Raw genomic sequence first — 12056 nt, forward strand, 5'->3', positions numbered from 1 at the left:
GTGACAGAAACAGTGTGAAGGACACAGAGATGGCAGCACTATCTCTGTGTATATACTTTTACAGTTTTGACTTCTGAACCATGAGATGGTTTTAATTTTAAAAAATAAAATTAAATAAAAAGGATGGGGGGAGGCAAGCCTTAGAATGGAAACAAATGAGCCTAACTGGGCATCAAATTGATAATATAACCACACAGAGAAGACTAAGCCTTTGAACACTGCATTTTGGCTGCTGAAGGAGAGAAGAGCTGAAAAGAAAATCTTTAACCTAACAAAGTAGCTTTATTATTTTTAGGAGGATTGGTATTGTACTTCTGAAACTATTTTATATGTATTGTAGGATGGAGCAAATGAGGAAATGTGTGGATGTTGGGACTGAGGGTCCTCACAGTGGGAGGAAGGAGAGATCTGTATAGAAAGAGGGCAAACACAGAGGAATGAATCCTGAGGTGATTTGAATCAGTGTGACTTTGTGACTTAAAAGAGATAAATTATATTCCTCAGTTCTACCTACTTGAAAAGTCTAGAGGCAGTAACACCCCATTGATCACAGCTAAGATGTATATCTTAGTGCCAAAATACCACTCCCCACTGAGAGCAACCAGAAATCCTTAGATAAGTGGTTGACTTCAGGTCTGGGGGAGAGGTATTACAAGGGTGGTTTAGAATATTTTGTTATGCCAGAAGCAAAGAAGACTAATGAGAACATGTCAGAAGAACCTAGAAGCCAACCTGAAGGGACTCCCAGCAGCCACAGATGAGGCAATGTGAGCACTGAAGAGAATTATAAGTAGTGCTGGACTTTAATAAAATGAATTAAAAAACAAAAAAAGGATCTGAGTCAGTAGGGATAATAAAAATGGGGAGGGGGATAGGGAGAGAAAACCCTTCTACAAGGAAGAATGCTAATTAATACATGTAGAGGGAAGGATAGATTTAAAATTCACTCTTTTGGAGATACCAGTGTAGTTAACTGACTCGGTGGAGATGGTCAGGGGGGCTAAGACCACTGGGGAACAGGGTACTTGCCAGACCTTACAGCACCTCTACATAGATTAGCTGATTTACAAAGGGACAAGGACCACACTTACAGTAGAGGGACCTGCGTAAGTGAGCAAATGCAGCATGTCCAGGGCTTCCTGACATTATGTAATTCTTAACTGACTGAGCCACCCAGGCACCCCAACATTACGTAATTCTTGATATGATACAGCGAAAAGTATGCATCACCAACTCATGGGGCATTTTTGCCAAAAATGTCCCATTTTCTGATATTGTCACATAAAATCATGCTTCGCGTGACTGGAAATGTGAATGTGGATTATTTGCTTGCTTATTTTTAAATTAATGTTAAACTTCTTAGATGTTCTATAGCGTTGCGGCTATGTAGGAGAATGTCCTTACCCTTAGGTAATGTATGCTCTTGAAGAGTTGAGAGATCAGATGTTGGGACTTCAGCAATTTACTTTTATTTTTTAGATTATATTATTTAAATGTATTTATTTTTGAAAGAGAGAGAGCACAAGCAGGCAAGGTGGGGGGTGGGGGCACAGAATCTGAAGCAGGCTCTGTGCTGACAGCAGAGAGCCTAATGCAGAGCTCGAACCCACAAACCATGAGATCACGACCTGAGCCAAAGCTGGACACTCAACCGAGCCACCCAGGCACCCCTGCAATTTACTTTTAAATACTTAAAAATATTATATGTACTTTTATATGTGATATCTCCATGTCATTCATACCATACATAGATACGAATAAGAAAATATAGCGCACTATTAACAGAATCTAGACAAAGGGTTCACAAGTCTTCTTTGTACTACTCTTAATTTTTCTATAGCTTTGAAACATTTCAAAATAAAATCTTGGGTATGAGTCACTGCACACAATATGCCTATTAGTGCCTGGCACAGGGTAGGTGCTCAATAAATGGTAGCCAAAGTGAAGCTATCATCAACACCGTTTTTCTCTTCCAAGGCCTCATACAGTCCATTTCATAATTGCAACTCCAGTCTGGGGAAAGGCAGAGAAGCAAGCATTAAATAAGTGAGCCCCGGTTTTGTCTGAGTCATCTGTGAAACAGGAAAAGTAAAGAACCTATTTAGTCTCCTAGCTGCTTCTTAACTGATGCAACAGGGCTCAGCGGCCATGGCTTCTTTTACCAGCCGCGGATTACTTCATAGGCCCTCAAAGGCACTGGGGTGCTGAAATTACAAATTCTGCAAATTCCCCGGAAGACGATTTCGTAGCACAGACAAAAGCAGCGTGAATGCAGTCAGCTCAATCCGAGAGGCTGCTCTTTGCCTCCCAGAGAGGGGTTTCACTTAATCAACCAGAGCCATGATCTATCCTCAAAGGTGGATGAGAAGCTCCAGAGAAATGGAGAAATGGTGCCTTTTCTCTCCTTAGGAGGAGGGGTACCTGATTGTGGCACATAGAGGAGCCTGTGTTCTTCTGAGGTCTTCCTTCAGCGCAGTGGTTCCTGAGGTGGGGCCTCAGGATCACTGCAAGACTGAGGACTAAGTCTTGGATGTTGGTGTTTTTAATATGATAATGTCCACGCATCTCTGTAGAGTAGGAATTGATGTTTTATTAATGGTGCTTAATTAAAGTTTAATTTCAAAGCATTGCTGCTCTCGAGTTACTCTGATAAAGGCTTTGTGATATTTTTCCCCACCCCTGGTGACAGGAAGGAGAAAAGGAGAGGCTGAGGCATGGCTTAAAGATGGGACTTGGGATTTGCTGTTGCTCATGTAGGTAATCCTCAAAATGCAGCCTGAGGTATGAAGAACATCCTGGAAAATATACCCTGAGCTGCTCTTGGGCCAAACCCTATCATTCAGGTTGAGTCCTGAATTTTCAAGTCGAGTTCCAACCGTGGTGGCTCCACCTTGTGTAATGACCTCTTGCCCCTGAACCACACTTCCTGTCATGCTTCTGCTTCTCAGATCAGGCACTGACCAGGTTACCACTCCCTGAGAGTCTAGGTCATATTTTCACCAACCAGTTGGGAGTGCGCATGGAAAGTTCTAGAGAGGATTCCTAAGGCAGGTTGTAGGTCTCTTGGCTGCTTGTGCTGTGGGATCCTTTGTCAAGACATATATATACATTTTTTTTTCTGTGATTTAATCCAAATGCGGCAGCCACAGTCATTGGAAACCTACAATCTGCTGGACAGTATTCTAATTTCTTTAGGTACCATCCCTTTCAATGAGCATGAAAACCCATCAGGTAGCCACTGTTTGCATCTTTGTTTGACAGGTGAGGAAATCGGGGTATTGATGGGTAAGCGGCTTGTCCTGGGGCTGGGGCTCCAGAGCCCACCTTCCATAGCAGCGCATCCCCTGTACCTGCCGAAGGAGGGGCTGTGCGTTTCTGTAACAACAGAGCCATCCAGGGAAAGGGCCACAGCTTCACCTGGAGCCGAACCTAGGGCCACAGCTCCTGGGCTGCAAACAGAAGCCCAGAGGAGACGCTCACCCCTCTACTGGGGGCTACATGAGAAGGGGTTCACAGGAAGCAGCGCGCTCAGGTCATCGGACAAGGCCGGTCCAGGGGAGACTGCGTCCACAGAGGACTGAGGTTCAATGCAAGGCAGGGAGGTGGGGACCAGGCGACAGGAGCTGGGTCTCCACTGCAGATCCTACCTGAAAAGCACAGTCTGCAGGGGCTGCAAAGGGTTGTTGCAATGATGAATTTAAAGCGGGGTCACGAGGGGTCTGCCACATAGGTGGGTTGTCAGGGGACAGGAGGAGCAGAAGCTGGCACAGTTTCCTCGGTCTCTTTAGGGGACACCGCAGCTGAGGATGTGGGTCTGGACCCCAGCAGGGGCCACCACTCTGGGTCCTTGGACTTGCTTAGGTGAAACACGAGTGCCAAGTGGGAATGCATGCAAGAGGCTCTGCCTTGAGGCGCTAAGGCCCACCTGGGTCAAGTGGAGGGACCTGCTTCATGGGGCTGACGATAGGGCTCTGATCCCACTCCTTCTGATCCCCATATACCATCTTTGTGCCCCGTGGCCTCTGTCCGCATGGGCAGATGGCCGACACTTCCTGAGAGTTTCCTCCCCAGTCATCCCTCTGCATCCCAACCCTAACCATGCTGACCGCTCCCTTCCCTGATCAGGAGCAAGAGTGACGTGACGCGTGGCCTGACCTGCAGACAAGGTCACAGTCCCCTTTGCTGGATGTGGCTTGAAGCTGCACCAAGTGTTATTCCAAGGAACTAAGAATGCCCTACAAGGCCAGAGATAGCCTGGCTGGAAGGAAAACTAAAACACAGCCATTGAAAAGTGTTTTCTAGATAAGTCCTAGAAGCAGCAAGTCCTGTCCTCCCATAAGTAAGGTTAACTGTTACAGTGGAGTTACATCCAACATGCAGGGGTGGGTCAGGGAAGGAACACCCAAGTCAGCTTGGGGCAGTCAGGGAAAGTTTCCTGGAGGAAGTAGCATGATGAAGATGAACAGAGCCTGCCCCACAGACTTGGAGGAGGGGCCATCCCAGTAGGAGAAACAGCATGGGCGACGACAGACGGTGGGGAGAGTGCTGTGTTCTCACTCTGTTCCGGGAGTCTCAAGGTAAGAGGTGTGTGGGGAGAGAAACTGCACAAAGTCGTTAGAACTTTGTGTAGGTAGGCGCGGGGGGGGGTTGATGGGAGGAAAAATGGAGGCTCCCAGGTTGACTTCAGGTCTTTATTTTGACTTACTGAATGCAGTTCAAGGACATGAGGAACATAGAGTGAGAAATCAATACAGAAGAGGAGATTGGTTCATTTTCAAATACTTCGAGTTTGAGATGCCTATAGGACATCGGGGTGAGTACTCGGGTCTGGGTGCATCCAACGTGTGTGCTAAATAATTTATATGTTTTTGTTTTTGATTTTTTTTTGGAATTTTTAGAGAATCTAGAGTTGTCTGACTCCCAGATTCAATGCACTTAATACAATTCAACAATGCCTCTCTGGAGGCACTGGTGTGGTTTAACACTGGACATAGAAGGTGCTATAAAGAGAAGAGGGATGGGGGTGCTGAAGGGTCAAAGCTGGGTGCACAGCTGTGTCTATGGGAACAGCGCCCTCTGGAGTTGTGCGACGCATAGCCTGTGTGGCTCTTCACTGAAGACCTTGGAGAAGAGGCAGACATAGAGGAGGAAAGGTGCAAGGAAAATGAACACCTCATCACTGACAGGAGTGGCCCCATGACAGGGGCCCCACACCCCACTCCCAAGGAAGCAGCTGCCCTCACTCACCATCCTCCTCCGTTTGCACCACCAGCTCCTCGCTCTCCATCCGGCCCTCGGGGTTGGACAGCAGGAGCCGCAGCCGGATGGTCATGAAGGGGCGCAGGCCCCGCAGTGTATAGTGGGACGAGGTCTGGATGACCTCTTCGGCCTCGTACTGCTGCTGGTTGAACACGTACTGGTACTGCACCGTGAGGTTGTAGCTGTGACAGCGGGTCACCGCATAGCCAAAGGGTTCCCACTGCAGGGTCAGCTGCCGGGCGCGGATGTCCACTATCTCCACGTTCTGCGGGCCGTGCACAGGGTCTGCAAGACACGCGTGCAAGACACAAGGCTTTGAGACTGTCAGGAAGCGGCGGGTGCATGTTCTGCTGAAACGGAGGAATAGCCCTCCAAACTTGTCTCAGCCACTGCCTACATGATTTTTGCCATATACCCTACCATTTAATTAACACTTTTCTATCAAACTTTTTTTCCTTACTTAAATGCGTGCATCTAAAAGATAATACTTGCCATACAGAATCGTTAACCATTTAAAAAATGCAAAATTGTTAAATTCTTAAAGGTTCAACAGGGCACTCCCGAAAACCACCCTGGGTCCCATGAACGGCACACACAACACTACAGGGATATACTTGTTTAGATGGTTGCTGCAGTTCTGACCTGCCTTATGTTTAATCCAGCCACACCCTCTCCCCTTGGGAAATCAGCCCCCTCTCTGCAGTTAACCGCACTGAGACGCACAGGCTGAAAATCCAGCCACATGCTCCGCACACAGCACTCAATCTGTCCACACGGTCACAGGTACCGCTGACTTCTTGCCATTTCCCCTCTTTCCACAGACAACACAACTTATTATTTCCGAGGCTCCAATGACAGTCCTCGACCATCTTTCTCTCCTCTCTGCATCTTTGCAAACAGGCCCCTCCAGAGACATCATTCTACAAGAAGATATGGTCATGACTTCACACCCTAATGCCATGTCCCACGCCTTCCTTCCCCACCCCCGTATATAACACTCACTGTCACATTTTATTAGGCATGTTCTGGGTTTACTTCATACAGATGTTTTGTACAAAACACATTGTAACAAACGAAACACTTAAAAAAAAATCCCCACATGTGAAGCTCATTCTATAAAGCTTAGGCATTTCTTATAAGAGAAGCACCGCTTCATTTGTGATGAACATCCCCATAAGCTCTTGTGCTAAATACCTTAGCTACCTTTAGCTGGACGTAGTTAAGCACAGATTAGAGGTTTATTCAGTATTTTCCCTCCACACTACCTATAGGATGTTACCAAGTTCTGTAATTTCTTTGGGTCCATTTTTTAATTTCATTTATAAAATGGTGATGTAACAAGTAGCTACTCTTGCTGGTGGCTAGTGGGGGGGGGGGCTACATGAAATGCTGTTTGCAGAGCAGTGAGACTTGTACTTGGAACTTAATAAGCACTCAAAATATGGTGGCTTTTCCTTTGCAGTGATAGCAACAGTGGTAAAAAATAATAATCATAAGGATTCGTACGCCATTTCAACTCTAAAAAAAAAAAGTCTTCTAAGTGGTAGTGCTGGGTAGCATCCTTATGCAAAATGATGGATTCTGTCACCCCTCTGGTCCTCTCGAGCATTTAGGGGTAAGGCTGTCTCTGTTCCAATGCAGCAGAAAGAAAGAGGGAAGGACTCAAAGAAAGCTGAGTTCCCAGATCTGTCCTTGTGGGGAAAATGTCCTGTTGATTTGTATCAGAGTCTTGGCAGAGGAACATACTTCAAAGCAGTCTTCTTTTAAAAAGGATGCCCAAAAATGTCAGTGCGCCGGGTAAACAGGCCCAGACCTGCTCACACACTGCTGGGGACGGTGAGCAGCAGCCTGGCTCTGGAAAGAAGGAGGAGTTCACGGTCACTCGTGCAGCCCAATTATTAACATTCACAAGTCCTTTGTGTAAAAGAGAGCTAGCGTTCCAAAAGCAAATGGGTGACTTTGAAAATGTGACATTGAACAAGCTGTTGCTGAGGGTCCACTGTGCTGAGTCCACACAGGATAGAAGGTGAAAGTGTGGTCACAGTAGTGAGGGAGGGGCGACGGTTATGATCTAGTGTGGCCGCCTGGTTTAACAAGTCCTGATGGCATGAGAACAAATGTACGTACAGGCACAGGGTGAGCGAGAAGCTACTTGCCGGGGAGGTCTGCGCATGCCCACCAGCCTTGCCCCACCCACAGCCTTTCTGAAAGTTCAGACCCCGGAACTCTCCTGGCAGGGAGGCCACCCATCCCTGCTCAAGACCCCATGACACTCATCCTCCGGGTGTGCCAAAATGGACACCACACCCCAGTCAGATAATTGCTCTCATAGCTCTTTCACCTCATCTTAGAGTAAGAACAGGGACACTTAAGATCCTTTTAAATCCAAGACTTGTCCATTTGGTTAAACAACTTTAAATGTACCTCAGCCCATGTTAAAAAAATTTTTTTTGAAACTTCAATGTGCCCCTAAGGCACAAATGAGACAATAAAAGCAAAACACCAGTTGATGGCCGGTAGCCACGGTGCTGGGTGCTATCACTTGCATCATCTTGCGACTCTGGAAGGGAGGGACTGACTGCCAGCCCCACTTCACAGTGGACTAAACTGAAGCCAGAGAGGCCCAGGAACGTCTCTAGAGTAGCAACAAGACTAGCAAATGGCAAAGTGGGGTTTTGAACTTGTGTCTATCTGACCACATGCCTAGGCTGCAAAGTCAGAAGACGTGCGTGACCAGAGTGGTCTGGAAAAAGAGGGCAGGTGCTTTGTATGCCCCCGAGGGAAATGGACCCTGCCTCTCCCACCTCTCTCCCTCTGAGGGCTGTCCTTCCCCTCCTTGCTGGACTTGGGCAATACTCTTTCCTGCTTTCACTCCCTGTTCACTTTGCCTCCTCTGTGCAGACGTCCTTGCTGAGTCCCTGGGTAGAGTATAGTGCCGGCATCTTTCTCCTCGTATTAACTGTTTCTTTCCGTATCCATCGTTTTCCACTGTGGCAGCTTTTTAAAAGTTGGCCCTGCTCACTAGGATATAAGCCCCATGAGAGCAGGGGTGCTGTCCACTCTTTACTGGAGCCCAAGCCCAGTCCAGAGACTAGCTCGGGAGAGCCTCAGGGAGTCTCAGGCCAATGGGTGCTGCGTTTTGTAGGCCTCACGGCCATCAGTGAGGAAAGCAGCTCTAGTCTTGTCCAAGAGGAAAACGAGCAAGGAAAACAAGCTCTGTGAGGGGAAATGACTAAAAAGCCGCACAGTAAGCGCACAGCTGAGGTCTGCAGCCTGTGAGGGTCCAGTGCCTCCCTCTGTGCTGGGCCATGATACCATGAGGCACTGAGACCAGGGAAAGGCATCAACGTGGGCACCCCACAGTCAGCAGTGATGCTGGGAGGAGGCCGCTGGGCCCTCAGGAGCTGGGGACCCGCTGGTGAGTGTGGGGCGGGACTCAATCACACTCAGAGCTGAGCTGACCACTGGCCTGTCTTCACACCTCCACTCTCCAGCTTCTCCAGAATTCTCCTCACAGCTCACCTGTGCAGGTATGCGCTCAAAACAACTTTCTGCTCCTCTTAAAGGAAGGAGCCGGCAGAGGTGCCTCTGCAAAGAGGGCAAGGGATGGTGCGGGCCTGCCACACAGCAGAGACTCCCTCCAGAGCGGGAAGGTCAGGGCACTGGGAAAGTCACTTGCTTCCTCTGAAGCACATGCCACTGTCATCAGACGGGCCGCGGGGATCAGTGGAACCCGGCAGAGCACAACTTGAAGCCAAACTCTGGCACTCACTAGCCGTGTGACCTTGGGCAAGGGCACTTATCTCTGAGCCTCCATTTCCTCTTCTATAAAGTGGAAATTATTGCACGAATCTCAGAGGGCTGTTAATGAGTATAAAATGAGCTGTAAAGGGAGAGAGAAAATTGCCTCTGTCTAACAGTGGGCATTCCTCTTAGAGAAAATGGCCTTTCTTGGAGAAATGCCTTAAGAAGTGTATTTGGAGCAGAAGCTGCATTCCCAGGGCCGTGGGATCAGTTGTGCTCAGCCTCCAGTGGAAGAGAAAAATGACTCCACTTGTTGCTAGTATTGAATAGGAAAGGATGTGGGCAAACAAGGCGGCAGAATGACACCTGGAGCACAGTGTGACTGTTTCCTGTGTGATTCCTAGCTCAGCAAGGCCCTCAAAATAACACAAAAGAGTTTGGACCTCCTGTGGATTCTAGAAAGGGCTGAGATCTGCATGCCTCCCTTGGGCCAATGAAACATCACTTGGGAACAAACACAGGGAACAGAGGCAGAGGGGACTTGGGAAACATGGCCATGTGTGTTACTGGTACTGTGAGACATGACTACGGGGGTTCCCAGATCCCGGAAAGTACGAAGCTCAAGGAAAGCTCCATTCCTGTGCACAAGGCAAGAAGACCTCTGGTAGACTTGTGGGTTAGACAGGTGTGGGTGAAAGTGTTTTGTAAGTTCAAGGACTCCCATTCTAGAAAGGTAAAGACAGTAGCTACTGCTTACATAGTAACTCTGGACTAGGTACCTGCAACCCTCTGGCATGGAAAATCTAGGTCAGTGAAGGGACGTGCCTAACCCAGGGCCACACAGCCAAGTCCCTGGCTCTGGGCTCGCACAGCACTTTGCACAGGTGTCCAGCCCACTCAGCATTTGTCGTGCTTTCTAGGAATTGCTTGTTCATTTATCTGTCACTCCTCCCGGGCTGCCAGGGACCACGTTCTGTTTGTCCAGCAACCCCAACACATGGTGCAGGGGCTGTTGAGGGGCCAGTTCATGTTTATTAAAACCAAGATGAACAGATGGTGACCTGTTCTCAGGAACTGAGCCTGGACCCTCTGACTCCGCAGTCCCAGTTTCATCCCCTCTGTGATGTCCCTGAGTCTTTAAGATGAACATATTTATTTTCGCATTCAAGCAAAAGAATATCCTGAAATCCGACACAACGAAAACTAGTTTTCAAAATGTGTGATAGAAGCATTCATGCCTTCAATCCGACCCCTCCCCCACCCAACCTCAGCCTTCAAGCTCCTCTCTGCTCTGATAATTGCCTGGAGCAGGGAGAATCTTGGGTTTGTACTCGATTTGGTGCAAACAAGTTGGAAATTGCTAAGAAAGCCTCGTGTGTGCAGTGGAGATTGGTTTGTTGAATTTACATTCCCCGTGTAAATATGTCCAAGCCTAGAGGCCTCCAGTTTCTGCCACCAGAAACCACACCCATATGACCTTCTTAAGTAACAGCCTCCAGGCCAATGGGAAGACAAACAGTGGGGAAAGAATGCGGTTTGTCTGGGGAGCTGGGCAATCTTCTCTGATGAAAAATCAAAGTGACCTGGCCTCTGGGTACACGGTCTCTCTTCCTTTAGAACTGGCAACAGAAGCCCTGTCCTGAACCCTGTGTATTAAGGAGACCATGGTGGCCATCTTCGGCATGTGCCCTCCCCTTGGCGAGGAGTCAGGAGCCAAAGCATCTACCTGGTGCCGGTGCTCCCTATTTTGGACCAGGCTCCAGGAACCTGATACCCCAGAATTCCCTGCCCCAGGGCCCCAGACTCACTTCTGGGGCCTGCGGGAACCTCCCGGAATCAGACCGTATCCCATGTGTGCACATCCCTAGGCCCAAAGGGTAACCAAAGAATGGCTGTTTGTGGGGGGGGTGGGGGGGGTGGATAGCACTTGGACATGAGGAATAAAGTCTACATACATGGTGCATAAGGCTCTTTGGGGGAGGGATAGAGTCAGAAGAAAAGAGAAGGAAGGGGACCGCAAGGCTTTTTGTGTTCTTGCCCCAAACTCATTTGTGTTCTCGCATAGGTTAGGGACAGGGGTGTGTGTGTCTGTGTGTGACTGACTGACTCGTCTTCAGAAGCTCCCTCCCTCCCGCAGCTGCCTCTGGAAGGCACACTGGTCCTCTTGACCTCTAATCACTTCTCCCCTTTTGCACGACAGATCTTACTCAAGCACCATTTCTTCCTAAAGTATCATCTTCTCCCTAAAACCTGAGCCCAGGCTGCAACCCATACCCTCCCACCTCCAATTTCCTTTCCTCACTTCCCACTGCTCACCCCTGACGCTGCGGTGGGAGAGCCAAGTACTGCATCCTGAATCGTCTCCTCCCTCCCTGCTCTTGCCCATGCTCGTCCCTGTGCATGGGATGCCCCTGGCAAATCCCTGGTCAATATGCTCAAGGCCCAGCTCCAGTACCACCCCTTCCTTGTAACTTCCTCCGAAAGCCCTCCTTGCCCAAGCACAATGAATGCTCCCATCCTTTTCTCTTTAGCACACAGCACACCTTCTCCATAACCCTTAACATATAGCAGGTTAGTCGTTTATAGCTCTGGTTCAAGTTCACTTTGCTTGCTACCTTGTGAACCCTGAGATCCCTTCGTTTTCATAATTGGAACACACGACTGCTTAATAAATAAATAAAGGAATGGGTAAATATACAAAGGAAGTGATGGCTGTAGATCAAAGCAGAATTAAAGCCCTCCACACTGCAGGGGAAAGAAGTGAAGGGATGAATCAGGGCTCTCTTTACACTTCAATTGTGAAGGGTAGTCATGTGGGTAAGTCAGAATTCAGGCTTTTTTTTGTTCTATGCAGGGCCGGCTCCCATGCCTGCTGTCAAAGGCAGTAGCTGTAGACTTTCCTAATGACCTTAATCAAGGCAGAACATCTTATTAAAAAAAGAGCAGCAAAGCAGATTTCCAAATCATGAATTTTCTATGTCTTCATCTTTGTATGTGGAGTTGGCTGTAACATATGTACTGTTCAAAGTTGAGCCTACATTGAGATAATTTGG

The 12056-nt window shown here is 48.2% G+C and overlaps 1 protein-coding gene across 1 annotated transcript in view; it reads right to left on the reverse strand.

The window, feature by feature from the left end:
- The window catches only part of PTPRT (protein tyrosine phosphatase receptor type T), an 803437-nt gene that overhangs the window by 383301 nt on the left and 408080 nt on the right, over positions 1–12056 (reverse strand). The window contains exon 11 of the mRNA XM_039227066.1: positions 5248–5544. Coding sequence (XP_039082997.1) covers positions 5248–5544 — 297 coding nt within the window. The remainder of the gene's footprint in view (positions 1–5247; positions 5545–12056) is intronic.

This window comes from Hyaena hyaena, unplaced genomic scaffold, assembly GCF_003009895.1.
Source record: "Hyaena hyaena isolate Hyena2069 unplaced genomic scaffold, ASM300989v1 scaffold_25, whole genome shotgun sequence".
Lineage (NCBI taxonomy): Eukaryota > Metazoa > Chordata > Mammalia > Carnivora > Hyaenidae > Hyaena > Hyaena hyaena.